Below are 19,108 nucleotides of genomic sequence, written 5' to 3'. Positions count from 1 at the left end.
AATGCTAGTTATGTAAAAGTATCAAGATGCCACAGCTTTGTGTGATGACTTTATAAAATCATCTACCACCTGTAGCTGTCCTACACACATTACTATTCCAGGTTTCTTTCTGTGGAATACACATGTAAACACAGTTGCTTCTTCCCCTTCCATTCCATAAATATAATTAAGTACTGCTTTTCACCTCCTTTTTGTCTATCCTAAAGTAATCTCTCTCAACACAGTAACGTTGAGCAATGCCGTTAAACTTCTCCTTATCCTTTTCTGAAACATTAACAAGCATGATACCGACTGCTGAGGACACAATCATTACAGTATCTCACTAGATGAATGTATCTGTTTTAATAAGCTCTAGCTTAAATTATTGATCACATCCTTAACACAAAGCTGTCATCCACATCAAAACAAAGACTTTGTGAAATCTGTGAATATTTTCCCCCTCCTCATGGTGCTCCGTGTCACTGAGGGTTTAATGACTACAAATTAGATCCCGCAATTTTTAACTTACAGATGTTTAGCCAACCTAGGACAATCTTGGACTCCAATTACAGCTCTCTCTTCTGAGGGTGACACAATCATCTTCACCTTTTCCTCTCTCGCGTGTTTTATGAGATACTGCAAGTATGTATTACTTGTATTCTGCTCTCTTTTCGAAAATTTGACCACAATTTTGGATTGAGAGCTAAAATATGCAAGCCTTGTTTCATGCAGTTAACGCTTTAGTGCATCAGATTCCTACGTTGCACTGGCAGAGCTGGTACCTTTTTGTTTGGTTGTACGTGTTAGGCACGTTACTTTTGATTCAGCAGATCCATTCTGACTGAGAGGATGAAATTTGCTAGGGGAGTCTAACAAACAAACATTTATTATATCCTTACTTTCCCATCAGCAGTCACTGCAAACAGAGTCTGTTCACCACCAATTAACTGCACTGGTCTAAGGGTAGCAAGAGCTTCGCATGGAGTTGGAACTTTGACTTTTGCCCCTTCGATCCCTCCAAGCTGTCCTCTGTGATTATGACCCCAACCGTAGATAGTTCCACTGCCTCCAGCTGAAAGTGTCCAGTCATCTGGTCTCCTGCAGAAAATTCAAAACAGGGTGAGGATGATAAAAGTGCTTTTAGAAACAGAAAGCTGCAAAAACAATGAGTTTATCGCTGCACAGCAATGAAGCATCACAAGACCAAGCCAGTGACAGTTGAAAGAAATAACCTATTCATCCACTGGACAAGCTGTTCATCCTGTTCTCTCTTAAAGACATCATGGCTCTCATGAAGAACATCCATATTTTCATTATCTGCCATTAATTCTCGGATTTTCTTTGCTACCTGTAAAATATTTTGAATTAAACAACATTATTCAAACTACCAATTACTCCTACCATAGTTGGCATAAAATACTTTAAAACTCAGCAGACTTTTTTTTTTTTTTTTTTAAGTTGAACACTTTCATATGCTCCATGAAACATTTAAAATATTTCCGCAGTACCTCATCAAGGAAAAGGCGAGGTAATGGTGTCCTTTTATCAAGAGCCACAGCAACCCTGGATGCCATGCAGTATCTTCTGAACCAGGCCCATTTGTGTGTCTCTGCACAGCAAGGGAGGGTGTCCAATTCTAGATCACAAGCAAGAGCTACAAGTACCTGCAAACAAACAAAAAACATTTTAAAGAATACAGTTTCAAAGAAATGTACAGTGTAAGAGACATTAAGAGCCATCTTCATTTACCCTCACTAATGAGACAGCATCAAGTGTACCCAAGCAATCTTCGCTGGATTGGAAGAGATTAGATATATAATTTTCACAAACCCTCTGTGAAAAACACTCCTAGGAATCATTATCTTTTTTAATTACCTTTTCTATATCAAATACCATATGCTGAACTTTTTACCCTCCTATTTCTAACCTAAGTCTCTTTCCTCCAATTAAATCAATTAATTTATTGTCTTACTAGTGAACTGGTGAACAATAGATCCCTTCTTCCCTGTAAAACCTTTTACATATTTTAAGAATTTGTTTTCCTTAAGCTAGATAAATCCAGTTCCTTTAACTTTTTACTACAGGGCAGGCTTTTTTAGCCTTTTACTCTTGTTGCTCTTCTCTAGACTTCCTCAAAGAATTGATAAACAAGCTGAAGTATAGGCTCCAAAACTGAACGGCCTTCCATTTGAGAGCACTTTCATTTGTTCCAACTAGAGGTAAAAAAAACTCTTCCGGTATTTAAATAAACAAACAAACAAAACCCCACGCAGTACTCCTATTAGGACAACCCAAAAATCAATTGTCAAAAAGTACCTTAAACTGTACCCTACTATACTTCCAAGATGTTTCTCTGAAGTACCTACCTCTGCCTAGCTAGGTACTCCTCATCTTGTATTTGTACATTTGATTCTTCTCTTTTTAAAAGTCATATTCTGATTTTTGTCTTTATTCAATTTAGTGTTACTAATTTCAGACCAATTCTTCCATTAATTCAAAATTCATCAATACACCCTTTACAAGAAGTTTCTGATATAGGAACAGATAATCATAACAGCTCCTGGGTGAAAAAAAAAACCCAAAAAGAATTACACTACTGAATTATTTACTGTTTGTATCCCATTACCTTAAAGAAAGGGCTATGAAGCAATTGTTTGCCACCTCTCACAATGGGATCTTCATAGTCAAACTGTCGCTGCAAAGCTTCTGGAAGACCTTTAACCAAAGCAGCTAAAGCACTGCCTGTGAAACTCTAGAGAAACCACAGAAGTAGAAAGTTAGTAAATACATTTAACATACATATTAAGAAAAGTTATTTAGATGACCATGAGAAAAATGAACTTCCCAAAATACAGTTAGTTATTATGTGAAGTATCATTTCCATCCTGTTCCTTTTTCTATTCCTTTATGGCAATTCCAGAAACAAGCAATTGCTTGGACACAGAATCTGAAACAGCTTTTTTTCTAAAATGAAGTCTCTTTAAAGGTTGGCAGACTTATGGAAGAAGGCTGGCCATTTGCACATTTCCTGTTTTGTGGCTAAAACTGAAAGCCTTGTACACCAAGGCGAGCATTTTTAATGCTTCATGTAAGACTGAATGTGAAAAATATTAGCAAAAAGTATCATTGGCTTCTTACCAAAGTTCGTGTTTCTCCATCATTATCTCCCAGAATCCGGTTGATGTTAATAGATTGGCCAAACTCTGTTGTGAGCAGCTTCCGTAGTCTTTGCAAGGCCCACATTCTATGCCCAGCAGCTAAGCAAACATAAGCGCATAAAAAATGCAAGTGCTTTGAACAATCATTTTAACTTCAAACAAATGAACTTAATTTTAAGACTGTACCTACCTAAGGCACTCAGTTGAGCACACGCTGCAAGAGAAGCTGCCAAGCGAGGAACTATACTCCTGTTGGAAGCAAAATTTAAGCGAAAATCCAACAAGCACGTAACCAAATCCATTGAGGGACATGAAAGAATGCAACGATCTGAGAGGAGGTCTTTAGGGCCTGCAAGAAACAAAAAGCAAAAACAAAGAACAGAAAAAAAAAGAAAGAGAGAAAGGTGGGGAAGATTTGTCTTTGGACTGAAATAAGAATCGAATAAGCGCAGGATTTATCTGAGCAAGTACAACAATTTAGAGTGCCAGTCTATATCTGAGTCCATACCAGCTCCCTTTAAAGGGACGGGAAGAGGCACTTTCACAGCTCAATTCAACATATTCCAAAACAGGTGCCTAATAAAATATTAAAAAACAAGCAAGCAAACAACAACAACCACAAAAAAACCCAGCTGAATTGTGCCTTAGAAGTAATCTTTTCATTGATGGAGAGGCAGACTAGAGTGACTAGGTTCAATAAACTGAATGAAATTGAACCACATGAATCTCACATAGTCCCCACAAAACTAATACTTTCAATAAAAAACTGCTCTAAAGGCCTATACAGTAAAACATTTTTATCTCCTCACTACCTACAAGTGCACCTTTCAGGACTTTTTCTTCAAAAAGTTCACTGAGTATGAATGAAAATGTTTTCTATGTATGAATGTGAGTAATTCAACTTTGGCAAGTAAATCTAGATCATGTAATATAATCATAAAACAGCGTAGTAAATCTACTCTCTCTTCCCTCCATAAAAATGAGATATGGTACCTTACCTGCAGCTGGCATGATAGGGTAAACAGTGAATCGCCATCCCCATCCATTCACAGAGCCATCACTGATAAACTTCCACTTTAATTCATCCCCTGGAATTCGCAACTCACTAGACCAATCTGACCACTCACGACCTGTTACAGCAGGTAATAGGAATTTATTCATCTATACTGACTGAGGTTCATTGAAGCCACTCACAGATAGCAACTTCCCTTTTTTATGGCTGTACATTCTAAACATCACATAATTGCATTCGCGAAAAAAGTTATAAAAAGCATACGAACGCAGCTACAGAGCACCTACAATACAAGAAAAATTATGATATTATGATGTTATGCTAAGTAAATTTAGTTCTTAAAAGAGGTCAATTAGCATTGCTAATAGATGTCCTCAGTAGTTTTAACGCTACAAAAAGACATTTAAGAGATCTACCTAAAATCCACTGTCCCATTTTCAAATGGTCTTTTCATCTTACAAAACTTGTATCAACATACAGATGAATTTAAGCTCTAGGGCTTTTTCCAACCAAGAATCCAATCAGAAATAGCCCAGTAATGAAACACACCCACATGTTCTTCCAAAAGAGTTTGAGGAGAAAGGGGTCAAGAGTACAAGCCCCTGACATGACTGGTTTTTGACAGAAAAGTCAGTGCAGGCAGTAAAAATTGTCTTGACTGTATGAAGTCTCCTATTTCCGTAATTAAGAACTTGAAAAAGAAAAAGGCTACCAAAAGAAGCATCTTATCCCAGTTGTTTCAATGTGTTAATAAATACTGTGATTATACAGATAATCACACATGGTGGCTTGGGTGCTAGACACTTATATTTGCACTCAAATTGCTCTTAGGAAGAGAATATAAACACACATTTCTGAGAGATTCTATTGCAGTCACAGACTTCAAGATTATTGTTGCATGTCTGTAAATAGACTGCATATTTGTAGTTTAAAACAGAACATCAATTTACATAGCTTTCCCTCTTTTTTATCGGCATATCTCTCACTATAAGTCAATATATACCAGTTGCATTTCATTCAGCATTTAACAGTAAGTCACATGAGACACTTTCAAAAAAAAACACTAATTCTCATAACCTGATCGGACTGAAACAATTCTGTTGACACCATCCATTATGGTGAGTGGGTCATGACGCCGTTCCGTAGAACACTGGCGATCAAATTCTACTCTCAGTCCTTCAGCACCTGAACAGCAATAAAGAATTTACATACTTCTAAAGAGCAATCAATACCAAGAATAAATGCAGTATTTTAGAAACCTACACGAAATCAAACACAATTATTTGGAAGCCATATTCTCATTCAACTAAAGCATGCTCATGTTCTTATTTTTTATTAATGATATTACTTGTCTGTAACTTTTTCTCTCCAAAAGGCTTACATCAGAGAAAGCACATGTGAGTTGGAGCTAGTATACACAAGACTATATTTGGAACATTCCAAACTGAAGTTGCAAGTTGAAGTTGCAACAGAAAAAATGTCTACTTACAGTTAAGGTAAATATCAAAAGTTACAGGCAACCACAGAGCTAAGCATTAAATACCATACTGAAAAAAGCATTAAATGAAATTACACCATAGAAGAAAAAAAAAAAAAAAAATTTCCTTAGGCTCAAGACTAAGAGATAGGCATTCAATCACAGGCTCTGAAAATGACTGTAAGTCGTTCTCAACTTTGCAACTGAACAGAAAACATCAGTGATATATAGCTGCAGAGAAACAGTGCATGGAGAAGTTAAACTCAGGAAAATGTGTCATTTTATAGGATCAGGATGTCCATGCAGCATACAAATGTTTTAAGAAAAATTTCACTGTAGCGTTAGGATATATGGTATGGCTTTGAGAGTTCAATACACATTTTTGGAAGCTGATGAAAAGATTCTATGCTTGCAGGCTTTCAAGCAACTCAAATTTAGTAATCTAACTTTAAGAATTCTATACCTGGTATTTTAACTGTGCCACTAGTAGATGTATCATCAGTATATGGATGGCTGCTTTCTACCACAACTGGTTGTGAAGAAAGGCGACCACTTTGTGAATCAGTTGCCACATCTTCTAGTTCAGTAACACACAGCTCCAGTAGCATGTCAGCAACCTAATAAAGGAAAAATATACACACACTTAAAATCAAACTTATCTTAATCCAAGAAACCTAAGCCAAATATTGTTCATCCTGAATAAAAAAAAAAAAAGTCATTTTCTGCATTTGTAAACAATCTTATTCCTTCAAAACCAATGTTTTTAGGGACACTAAAGCTTGAAAAACTTCTAAAAATAAAAGCCAAACAACATAGGGAACAACATGTGGGAAGTAAACAGGAAGTAAATGCAAAAAAAAAAAAAAAAAAAAACCCACAACAACAAAAAAAACACAACAAAAAAAAACCCTCTAAATAATTGTTTTCCCTTACATGACTGAATTCTATAGCACAGGCAAAGAGATTAGTGAAAGATGTAAATATTTAAACAGTATATAAGAAAACACACACACACACACACACACACACACACACACACACACATTGTTTAGAGAGAAATTTCCAGTGGTACTCATTCTTAAAAAACAGTTTTAAACACAAATGCTGACTCAGGGAAAAATCAAGTAAAGTTGCACAGCTATTCACTATCAATGATAAGAGAAAAAAAAAAAAAAAAAAACACAAAACCACACTGATGCAGAATCTTTTTTCTAGCATGCATCTAGTGGGGGGGCAGGTAACAACTACATCTCAAACCCAGAATACAGGTATATGAAGCTGATAATTATAAAGAATCTGAACATGTGAAAAAATACATAACAGTTTCAGAAACACCACTGAATCATCCCTTAATGAGCAGTATCAGTTAGGCTCTCCCACAATCCTAGTTTACCAGGAGAGAGAGACTAGTGAGATTTCATGTTTTAAAACTGCACTTCTTGCCATTTATACCATTTAAAAAAAACCTCAGTTAAATTCACACCCCTTAGCAAAGCCATAAGCATCTTTTTTGCTCAATGAAGCAAATTTTACAATTCGTATTCTTTGTAAAAGAATACAAAAAAAAAAAGCTTTACATAATCATCTCTGATGTTTAAAAACAGTCTTTAAACAGTGCAAAGCCAGTCAAGGAACTACACTGTATGAGCATCTTAACAGAGATGCATTTTTACTCATTAGAAAAATACTTGAAAGGCAAAAGCACAAGAAACACTAAACAACTTTGAGTTCATTATTGTAAGGAGATACTATATAAAATATTGATGATCTGTACCATGCTTTAGTATAGCGACTGGTATCCAATACTAGGGCATTTATTAATTCTGTTCGTCAATTTTCCCAAAAAATCCCACACCCACAGACATTTTGTAAATAGTTAGAAACTGTGATGCATCAAATTTAAATCTTAAAAATTAACAAGTATAACTAAATTGTTAATGTTACATATTACAATTTTTAACTAACAATAATGGACTTCACGGATTTGAGAAAGAAACTTAGATGTAAAACAAACTCCATATAAAAGTTTGTATACTAACACTCCACAGATCCAGCAAATGGGGCTTGGATAATTCAACTTCATTAGGTAACTATAACATTTGTCAAATACATAAATAGAGTTCATTAAGCTTCTATTTTAAGGTCTAATTGCAGTGTAACAAATTGATGACAGATTACTACTGACATTTTTAACAAAAACCTGTATTCACATAATATACAAATCATTACGACCCACCTACATTTAAGTTCAATTCTAACTTTTATGTTTAATAAGTTTCTACATAAGTTAAACTGCACTTCAAATACAAGAAAATATTCCAGTAAGCTAAGAATGAAAAGGGCATAGTTAAAATGCAACATAAATAAAACCTGACCTGTGGGTAAGCTGTGCCCATACCAGACAGCACAGCTGAAAGAACATCTCTTCCCTTTTCACCTGCTCGGTTGGAGACAGCAAGCTTCAGCAGGTCAACCATGACTCGTGTGTCATCTGGTACTAGGAGACTAGTAAACTCATCCAAGTACTGAGGTTCTGGGCCAGATACTTTACTTTGGCTTTCTACATCCTACAAAACAAAATACAGAATATTTAGACAGTGAAGAAGAAAGAAGTATTTCACTGAGTCTGAACCAGTTAACTTATCTAAAGAAGTTCAACAGATAGTTGAAAATTCAATTTGTAATTCTGGGATCATACGGCCCCAAAACTAGCTTACTGTTAAAGCTGTTTCTTTAGTGAAGAGGCTTCCCTGAAACTAATCTCCTACAACTTTGAAAACTTTTGAAAAAAACTTTGAAAAAAACTCATTATCTTTAAATGGATTTTAAAAGGTGGTCATTTGTACAACTTTTAAAGCACAAGAATGATACAACTGCTAGATAAAAACACAGTAAGAACTTTAGTTCTGAGAAAGATATTAACAACGTTACTTCTTTGGTTTTTGTCATGGTCTCTGCAATGATACTGGCAGCTCCTGGATCATCTGTGACTGGAATAAAAGGACGGGAAGAGGCAGCAGCAGCAGAGGGAGTTACAGCAGACGGTGTCACAGCATCTTCTGAAGAAACAACCTAGCCAAAACAAATAATAACTGAAAAAAAATGCAAGAAGATACTGTAAAACATTTAAGAGTCTAATCACTTTATTTGAAGGGTTTATGTTCAAAGAAAGCAACAATTTAAAAAGAGCAATAAATTCACACTAGATGTACTCCCTGTACATTTAGCTTCTATTCTATGTCCCTACCGTGGCAAACCAGACAGAAATCCCTATGCCAGCTGCTACAAAAACATACAGTAAAAATGCCAGTGCCTGTAGAAAAGTCTACAATGAAGAAGACATGCCATAAAAGTACCTGTCAAATTCATGGTTTGGGAAAGAAAAAGATCTCTTCAGGAGCAAGCCTTTCATTTTTTCTACATCTATTAGCAGTTAGGAATCAACACAGCAGAATTCTGTTCAGGGTCTCCTTTCTCCTCATTAAATGACACGATATAAATTTACAATTACGTTTCATTAAATAATTGTTGAAGATTCCCTTAATCTTGACTTTTTAAGACTATTCTTATAAACATACTTCAATATTTGATCAAATGGCTGCTAATATTTTCAAATTAACCTTAAAGTATTATTAGAAATCATAATTGCATTTAAATGACATACTAGATTCTGAAAGTTCTAATTTGATTTCAAAGTAAAATTTTAGTCTTTCCAAATCCGATAACAGCTGACAAATTCTACATATGCAGAGTGCCAACTCCAGAAATTGGAGAATGAAAGGACTGCTTAACCTCTAGTATTATAAAAATAAGTAAAAGACAGTATTTTTTATCTTATTGTTAAATCACGTGGGAAAAATTAATTTCACACTTTACCTCCCCTCTCCTGTCTTGCCATGGGTTTGGGCTGAGCCTCTCTTCTACATCAGCAGCAAGTATGCACTCATCTCCATTTGCAGGGCTTCCTGTAGAAGTAGCATCTGATGGGGGGGCTGGTGATGAAGAGGGACACTCCACCGGTGCAATCATGCTTGCAGGCATCAGTGCTCCAACAACTGCATCCCTGAAATCATTTAGGTCAGATTATAAGCATAATTATACTCCCTCATTAACTACAAAAAATAGCATTAACCTAGATTAATAAATTAAGCAAAGGTTTCTGGAATTCACAATGTAGTTTATCTCCATTCTTCTTTGAGTCAGATGCTGTCTTTGTCAGATACTACAATTTTAGGCTACTATTTTACATGAGTTCTTTTCATAAATTTTAGCACAAATACTCTTTGTTCTTTAATAAGAGGGAAAAAAAAGAGTATTGCAGAATTTTTTTCTTCTCTCCACCATGTCACTCACTGTGTCCTCCACATCATCTGTCATGATTTACATACACTCCTTTCACATGATCTACTTGAGCTCTCCTAAATATGCAATTACCTCCCCCTGATATGAGCTGCTCCTTATTCTTAAAAAAAAAAAAAAAACAAAAAAGTAACAGCATAAAGCTAACATCAACATCAAAAGTAAATTTAAATGAAGCTAGGGCCTACCTTGAGGAGCTGAAACTTGTAAAAATCATTATTACCTGACACAAGAGGCGCTAAGAGATGGTAAGCCATGTCATCTTTTGCTGTGTAAAAGAGAATAATGTACGCATGCCTACCTGGCATACATGATCTGCAATGCCATCAGTATATGAGATAATGCCTGCTGTTTGGCAACATTCCCATCAAGTGACAACAGAATCTTAGCAAGCGAAGGGCGATTTGGCTTGGAACTGTTTGTGCCACTAATTTTGTTACTGGCAGCAGAAGAATCTGCATCTGAAGGAACACCTGGAGTGAGAAAGAGAAGAGAAGGCAAGCTTTTTTTTTATAGGCATAATGAATAATTGGAATTGATTTATCTAATTTCTTGGAAAATCATGAGGAAACTCCTAAACTGCAGTTTGCACAGTTACAGTAGTTAAAGCCAATACTGATGCTTTTCAAGATGGATTTTCATAATAAGGTGTCCTAACTCCTTACTCATGAAAATTAGAATAATTCAGATATAAATATTTTGGTAATCTGCATCTAAAACAAGTTTTACTTAAACAGAAATTTCACATAGCAAGAGTATTTGCCCTTAAAAATACTAATGAAATAATCTTATTCTTTTTTTTAAATATACTGCCTTTTTCACAATAAAACTTAATTAGCAAAATGCTTGGACACTTCATATTTAACACAAAACATTGCTTTCTGATTTGCCTCCCTCATTCCTCGTGAGTTACCTTAGAAATAAAAGGTAACACTAGCATCAAGAATTTTAGCAAGAGGTATAACATCTAAAAAGATTACAGTAGCAACCACCTACCATTATTTCCATAAAGCCCTATCCCATATTAAAGAGAAAGACTTTGGGCCATTTGATAAAGCTTATTGCATTTTAATTGCCTGAAGAACAACAAAAGTTGAAACTAATGCTACTTCAGCCCTTTACAGCTTCACTTTTCAGGAAGTTTTTCCTTTAGAAAGCTTTCTTTTTTTCCCCTGTCATCAATCATGCAACACACAATTAGTTTTCCAGTGGCATTAAAAAGGAAAAAAAAAAAGGGGGTGGGGGAGGGGAGGATGCAACAAATACCAACCAAGATAAGAAGCGCCTAAAGGGTCCCTTGCTGTCTGGAAAAGTACTGGTTCATGAACAGACGGTGTAGCTACATCCACTGTTGTCCATGCTACACTGTGGGAAGATCCACAAGCAACCCGGGTGATTTTCTGGCCTTCCAAGCCCTGTACAAGAGTGGGCTTTCTATTGACTGTAGTAGTCCCATTGCCTTGTTGCCCATGGTCATTGTCACCCCAAGCGTAAACCTGCCAATAAACATTTCTACATATTACTTTGCTTCACTGGTTGCATTATATAATTGTTACCTTAAAAATTCCTACAAAGGAATCCAAGTGATTTGTATTATTCACTTACGACACTTTAGAGAAACTACTTCCTTGATTTTTTTTTTAAATGATGAGGTAGTTCTCATACTTTAAGAAATCAAATGAGCACTACTTCTACTAGCTGATTCATATATTATTGTGTAATTCATAATGTTCACAGTGAACATTTAGTTAAAAGGATTAGTTGCACAGTAATTACATTGGAGATGTGAACTGATACTATGATAATTCTAATCCTTGATCACAGCAGAAAAAAACTGTCTGAACATTATGACTGCTTCTGCATTTTAAGAGTGAAAAGCAGGAAACTGATTATGTGGCTAATCCGTAAAGGAGGAAAATATTACAGAAGCTAGTAAGACAAGAACATTTTAAGTCCAATAATAATATACTGGCTAGGATATTTTAAATTATAATCATATTTTTGCAGGTTTTTAAAAAGCCAATCAATATAATTAGGAATTTTCATTCCATTTAGTTAGTACTGATACTGTTATATTCCTCTTCCTCAACAATTTACTTTGTTTCTCTACAGATCATGGAAAGAAGGAAAGGACGATGATACACAACATACCTGTCCGGTGTCAGTAACTGCAAGACAATGGAGAGCACCTACAGCCACATGCACGATCTTTTTACCCCTCAGTCCTTCCACAACTTGTGGCTTTCGCACGTGTACATCAGTGCCATGGCCTAGCCTGAAGTAGTCTCCCTTACCCCTGCAACAGACATAAAAGTAAATGTTAAATTCAAGACTATACCGTGCCGCCCATTCCTCTGTCAATACAGCTTTCCAAATCAAAATTCTTCGTATATCACTACGGTAATTAGACATAAACACCAGCCATTCAAGATCCATGGCAAAGTCTTCAAACCCAAATTACAAAGGCCCAAAAATGAGGATAACTGGGATTCTATGATCTCATACCTTTAGCATAACTCATAACCTATAGCACAGGTAACATTTATGTCTTTGGTTTCTATGTAGTGCAATTGCAGTCGCATTGAAATTCTTCTGTTACAGACACACCACAATTAGAAATACTTACAAAGTGATTTGTTTAGGCAGACTTGGACAAGACTTACACTACTGAGGATAAACCTAGCAGTAACTCTGGCCCTTTACCAAGTGTACTCCTGTGAAAAAATCAGGACTACTAAAATGTTTGCAGAATAGAGGCTTTTCACATTGTTGCAAGCCTCAATACAGGTTCTTAAGCCTCCATCACCCAGTCTTCTAAAATCATCATACCGAAGCTAACAAACTGTGCACTAAAAATATATCACAGGCAAAACTAACATAAACACCTTAAAATGTTTCTAAAAATGTCAAAGAAGAAGAAAAATACTGAGAATTCTCCCATTGTGTTTTTCGGGAACCACTCTTCAGTTTGTCAGTTCCACAGCTCCCCAGCAGCAATATGAATTTCTCAAGAAAGGTTGTGTTATGCTGGAGATGAATGTGATATATGGTACTATAAATATCATTTGCATAAAGACAGAAAACAAAAATTACAATTTTTCCCCTCAATCACTACAAATTCAAGAGGATGAAAACAGAAGTTCAGAAGCAACTCAGCCAACCTAAAGTACAGAAACGCACACCTGGAAGAGAAAAATCTCCTCCTTATAATCCTGTGACGTCATGAAATAGCTATAGACTTTATGACTAAATATAACAGTGTTAAGAAACTGGGGGAAAGAGGGAAGGAACAGGAATTTCGTACCATGGTCTTCAAGACAGCCGAACTCCTCTACCTCTTACTCTCTTTGTCACTACAAACAGGAATTAAAAATAAGGGGGGAAGAAAAGAAAAAAAAAAAAGAGAACGAGAGAGAAGTATGCTTCCTGTGGCCACTCTGAGAAATGACATCTCTGCTAAAAGCTTTTCACCCTTCAAGAACAGAAGTAACTTATAAGGAGAGAAGTTTTAAGGATTTCTCTAAATACTATTCATCAATTGCTAACAAATAATAAAACAAAAATGACAATTTTAAGCCTCCTCAGTTTTGATATACACCAAATGGGTCACAGCCTTATTGCACAAGAGCGGGGTAAGATCTTGAGTTGATTAGAGCTCTGAAGTTGATCTGCAACATAATGAACTTGCAAACTGTACAGAGAGTTTTTTAAACCGAAAAGGCCAGGCTTCTGTTCTTAAAGAAAAAAAAAACTGAACAGACAAGACAGAAGAAAAATAAAAAGAGTTTCCAAATAACTCTCCATGACCATTTCATAAAGGTTCTTGCTTCTAGGCACCATTACTGACAACTCAGTGGCTTTCTGAGCAGCAATGAATCCTGCACAGTCCCCTGTGTTTCCATGGAAGTTCATTCCATCACCTTTGAACACTAGCTGTCTGCACCCTGCTTTTACCTTAGTTTCTCAGTCTCTACTTCAGCTATAGGCTACATGCTGCCTGCTATCATTCTCTCATTCTCTTTTTCCTGTCCCACTCCAAGGCCCTGAACTAACTTTCCTATGCGTGCTCCATTGCTCCCAAAAGTGGGAATGATCTTCCCCCTTTCTCTGCTAACTCAGTTAGACCCAGGCATCCTAACAGAGTGTAGCATAGAATAGTTCTGTGCAATAAGACGCAGAGCATTACAGCAATTGAATGGATCACAGCTCATCTCAAAGAGCTTCCAATCTAAAAGACAAAGTCAGCATGCAGATAAGGCACAGACGGAGTCAGACAATCAAACAGCAATAAATGCAACACACATACTTGGCATACTTGTTAATATTTTCTGGCAAATTTAACATACCATGTCCACACCACTCCTGACTTGGTCAGTGCCAACGAGAACTGTGCACCACACTCAATTTGACAAACGCCTTGGCCGTTTAGCCTTTCAATGTTCTGAGGAATGTTACATCCTTCACTTCCTCCTCGGCCCAGTTTTCCAAAATCGCCATCTCCCCAAGAAAACACCAAACCTAACAAAGACCAAATGGCAGATAAAGACAATGATCACAGTATTCCCATATATTAGAAAGTTCTGAAACAAGATATTCCTACCTTCATCTGTCAAAGCTAGAGTCTGAGCATCTCTGCTTCCACAAGCAACCTGAATGACTCTATGGCCAAGGAGCACTTTAACCTACAAAAAAAAACCATAAGGAAGACATTCTGAAGGAAATAAGTTGTATTTTAAAACTTTACAGTCATTTTCAAGCTCTTACAACTGATTTTGCTCTCTGTGTGCAGCCTGAGTATGCCATTTGATCAAGGGTTACCAAGCCTTGTTTACTCAGAATACAACAGTAGAAGCTTCCAGCTTTATGGCAAAGAGGATGCAGGAGACAGATTTCAAAATAACACTGTTCTCCATCATTTCCCCAAAAAAAGGAAAAGACTAGATTTTTTGGCCTTTCTGAAATAGCTTGCATGTTATTAGATGCAAGCGTATCAAAGCCTCATTTAGATTGTTACAAAATAACATCTTCATATTGCTTTCACATTTTTGGCTTTGCTTTAGCTTTATCTTACCATTTATTAAAACACACACACACACATTTCATTAAAGACAAGAAACATGTACTTTACCATCTTAGGCTTCAGCTGTGTAGTATTATCTCCATGTCCCAGCCTTCCATATTCTCCAAGACCCCATGTGTACAGTTCACCGCTAGAGGTAATGGCAGCACTGTGGGAACTACCACAAGCAATATCACGGATACGTTTGGTTTTCAATGCTTCTATCAATCTGGGTTTATCACAGTTCCTAAAGAAAGGAAATAAAGAATGCACTGCCTTCATTATGCAAGAGTTACAGAACATAGTTCAAGCTCCATAATCCAAGATATTGTGTAAAATTAACAATAATCCGAAGATAAAATATGATGCAATATTTGTATACGATTCCAAGACATGCTCTGTAGTAAATCTCAAGTTTACATTATTTTCAATGTACTTCAAAGTGTATGTTTAAATAAATATTTTCTGCTATATACATTGCAGAATTAAGACAGCACAAATCCAAAATACCAAGATGATGACTCAGTTAAAAAGTGTGTAATACCAAGTGAAAATTAATACCCTGTTATAGGTAAAAATTGAGTGATTTGTTAAAATTAACCATTTCTCCACCCTACAGAGACAGGACCAGACAGTGAAGAATTAAGATATGACATTCCCATCCCAACTCTGCTCTTCATGCGACAGAGAAGTTAAAACTGGAATTTATTGTTAGGTTTTTACGAGAGTACTGGAAACATTTAGTATTCACATCATTACAGTATTCTCTAAATTTAGGGAAGAGTCTCAACTAAAGGTTTTCCAGTACTGAATGTATATCAGAGCCGCTGTTAATGCTTTTATAAAACTATGCACAACCTTTGGAAAATCTGTTTTCGTGAAATGCCCAGAGTAAGAGCTCCAAGTCTCTCCCTTTTATAAGTTACAGAAAATAACAATAACACAGGTTTGTGAACAAAGGTCTAAAGAAATGGGCTACAAAACACTCTGTCAGACTTGCATTAGGAACTGGTAGCACTCAGGAACTTAAAAAATGTAAAACTACTAAAAGTTTTTTTAAAAGCACCTCAATCAAAAAAGCACCTTTTAAAAGCACTCAATGTCCAGCAGGCAGCCTGTATCATTTCATCAGTGACACAGAAAAACACTCTATTAAAGACTTTATCCACTAAGCATGTGTTTCCAAGTATTATGTTAAAATTAAATTGAATGCCTCCTTTTTAAAGTGCCTGAAACAGCTATAATTGCTGTAATATAAACTAACATACATTGTGGAATAACCTTTTCAGGACATAATTTTTTATTCCCATTATATTTAAAATCCTGTCATTGTTAACAGCAGCAGTTAACTGTGCTATAATATGACATTTCCCCCCCCCCTTACTGAAATACAAATAAAATTCATATCCTTACATTCTACTGAAGTGTCCAAGCTTTCCATCATCTCCTTCACCCCAGGAAAATATCTTTCCATCAACAGTTAATGCCATAGCATGCCGGCCACCTGAAAACATGAACATAAATTTAAATTTTCAAATAGTAGAAGTTTTCAAATAGGCAGCAAAGGTCTAGCAGAATCTCAGAAATCTAACACTGCTGTACTTCTCCAATTTAACTGTACAAGCCTTTCATCTCAACACACTTTACTTATGTCCTTAAGAGGTTTTAGTTTATCTCTGATTTAATTAAAAATGCACACAATATTCATAGGAGTAGGCTTCCTGGCACAATAGAAAGAAAAAATAATCCCTTAATTTGAAATTTTCAATGGTGCAAAGAAATAGAAACCAAGAAAGCCCCACCATTTACCAATACTTAAAAATGAGAATACTTTATTTGAATCACGCTTTTCAGGAGTATACCAAATTTAGCTTCCAGCAAGTAAGAAACTAAGTATGGTCTAAATTCATATATATTTTAATGACAATGGGATCATTACATCTAGTTTAACATCTAATATAACAGACAGAAATTAATTTCTGTACAAACAAAAAAACCAAAAAAACGCAAAAACAAACAAAACAAACCTATTCTTTATCCCCCCTTTACCACAGCACCTGAGAAATCGCAAACAGCTTCCATTTTTAGGCTTAATATGTTAAGCTAATATATGGAAGAATGGCTAATATATGGAAGAATGGCAAGAGTCTGTACCTGAGTGAACAGCCACCTTCTTTACAACATAGTTACTCAGAGCTGTAATCTGGCGAGGAATAGGCACAGTTCCACTAGATATTCCTAAACCCAGCCTTCCATTTGTGGCTTCTCCACAGGCATAGACTTTACCCTCTACAGTCACTAAGATGAGGGGAAAAAAAAAAAAAAAAAAGAGTTTGAAATACCATTAATGTTTCACAACTGAAGATCTGTTTCTGCCTCTCAAAATGATCGTATGTATTTTAACCTTGAGCCTTGCAAGCTATCTTACCTGCAAAAAGGCTTTTGGATCCCCCAGCTACTTGTACAACATTCAAGGCAGAAAGGGTGTCAGAAAAGGAAGGAACCTTTATCTAGAGGAGACAGGAAACAGAAATTATTACAGCAGATTTTAAAGTTTAATACTGCAAAGAGAAGAGCAATTCTTAAGTGATAAACCAGTTAATCTGACAGCTACAGTTTTTAATGAAACTCCCCAATTGTTCATAATTATTCTCTTTACATACATCAGTTAAAATGCATAAAGCAAAAGACAGAAACCAAGAAAGGGTATTTAATAGTAAAACCATGATAATCTCAAAATCTGAGAAAAAGTTGAAAAGGGATATAAACAAGGATTTTTCCTTTTTGTATAATTTTCTTGAAGAAACCAAGGTAAATGGTGAAAGAAAGCCATAACAAGAAAGCAAATTTAGTTAAAAGTGTTAATCAACATACTTAAATTCAGCATACACAAATACAGGAGCACAGCTCAGTTTTTCTATAGCAAAATACTTTAGCAATCTGGCTTAGAGATCAACTCAAGGGAAAAAGAAAACAAGCAACCTAGTTTCTCCATTATTGCAAAGTAGTCTTTGATCAAGCTGCATACATATATAAATAGAAGCCAATACTCCCTTTCAAGTGTTTCAGAATCCACATGTAACCAAATCTGGCATACCTCTTTATGTAACAAAGGTAAACGTTTATTTATTTTTATGCAGCTAAAGAGATACTGTTTCTAGAAGATTTTGTCATTACAGTACATTAGGAAAAAAGTTCGAAGGACATTTCAAAAGCTTGAAGCGGTTAATAAAATTACTATACTGATTAATCAACCTACACATTTAATAATAACAGCACTTGTTAGACACCAGAAGTGTACAGGTTTGCAATACCATGATTTCTTTCCCCACAGAGGCTTAATCTTTACAGAATTAGTTCATACTTATAGACATATTTGCATTTGAAATTTGTTTTTCCTCTCTTCTCCCATTTAATTGTCCTATAGTTCCCCCCTTCTCTAGGCAGAAAAAAAGCACTTCAGTCAAACAGAGACGTAATTTTGCCTTCACTGAGTCTGGAAGCAGGAATCAACTAAAATCTGCACTTCAGCACTTAAGCCTTGATGATTTTACATGCAGATACAATACAGGATGGAGAATATTACAACTGTTTCTTCTTGTTTCTTGAAAGACATTCTACAGGCCGGGCAATAGTATATATTTTATTTGCAACATAATACAGAAATGCTTTCTTAACATACTTTTCAGATTAATGATAACTTAAATTGATTAAACATTTGCCATGTTGCATCATATAAAAAATTATGCATAAACACCTGCACGCAGGGCTGAAATGCCCCTCAAATTACATAAACTGTAATCAAATAACCCTAATTATAAAATGCGAATTCATTTTTTTTTCTGATTACTGAACCAGCTCCAATTACAGAGAATACATGGTAAATTTTTCTATTAAATACATTCCATGCATCCAACAAACTCATGAGGTAAGAAAAGTGTAGGAGTGCTACAGATTTTTGGAATGATTAGTATGCTATCATCTGAAACAAATGATTAAGTCACTTGCTACTAAAAATCAAACTGCAATTCAGAGTAACAATCAAAATGCAAATTTGCTCTAAT

At 35.6% G+C, this 19,108-nt stretch overlaps 1 protein-coding gene across 4 annotated transcripts in view; it reads right to left on the bottom strand.

Annotated features, from left to right (window-relative positions):
- The window catches only part of HERC2 (HECT and RLD domain containing E3 ubiquitin protein ligase 2), a 120,183-nt gene that overhangs the window by 23,865 nt on the left and 77,210 nt on the right, over window positions 1–19,108 (bottom strand). For all 4 annotated transcript variants that reach the window (XR_003259634.2, XM_026103270.2, XM_026103272.2 and 1 more), the window contains exons 58-78: window positions 17,473–17,554; window positions 17,199–17,342; window positions 16,458–16,548; window positions 15,114–15,291; window positions 14,586–14,667; window positions 14,332–14,503; window positions 12,137–12,281; window positions 11,256–11,481; window positions 10,287–10,458; window positions 9,503–9,689; window positions 8,558–8,698; window positions 8,002–8,193; window positions 6,090–6,243; window positions 5,227–5,334; window positions 4,136–4,267; window positions 3,328–3,486; window positions 3,118–3,236; window positions 2,606–2,731; window positions 1,488–1,643; window positions 1,212–1,327; window positions 879–1,077 (exon numbers count right to left, since the gene is read on the bottom strand). Coding sequence is in view for 3 of the 4 variants with exons in the window: in XM_026103270.2 (XP_025959055.2) it covers window positions 879–1,077; window positions 1,212–1,327; window positions 1,488–1,643; window positions 2,606–2,731; window positions 3,118–3,236; window positions 3,328–3,486; window positions 4,136–4,267; window positions 5,227–5,334; window positions 6,090–6,243; window positions 8,002–8,193; window positions 8,558–8,698; window positions 9,503–9,689; window positions 10,287–10,458; window positions 11,256–11,481; window positions 12,137–12,281; window positions 14,332–14,503; window positions 14,586–14,667; window positions 15,114–15,291; window positions 16,458–16,548; window positions 17,199–17,342; window positions 17,473–17,554 (3,081 nt within the window). In the remaining variant the exon portion in view is untranslated. The remainder of the gene's footprint in view (window positions 1–878; window positions 1,078–1,211; window positions 1,328–1,487; window positions 1,644–2,605; window positions 2,732–3,117; window positions 3,237–3,327; window positions 3,487–4,135; window positions 4,268–5,226; window positions 5,335–6,089; window positions 6,244–8,001; window positions 8,194–8,557; window positions 8,699–9,502; window positions 9,690–10,286; window positions 10,459–11,255; window positions 11,482–12,136; window positions 12,282–14,331; window positions 14,504–14,585; window positions 14,668–15,113; window positions 15,292–16,457; window positions 16,549–17,198; window positions 17,343–17,472; window positions 17,555–19,108) is intronic.

The sequence above is a fragment of the Dromaius novaehollandiae genome, chromosome 1, assembly GCF_036370855.1.
Source record: "Dromaius novaehollandiae isolate bDroNov1 chromosome 1, bDroNov1.hap1, whole genome shotgun sequence".
Lineage (NCBI taxonomy): Eukaryota > Metazoa > Chordata > Aves > Casuariiformes > Dromaiidae > Dromaius > Dromaius novaehollandiae.
This window is presented reverse-complemented; position numbering and strand designations above follow the sequence as displayed.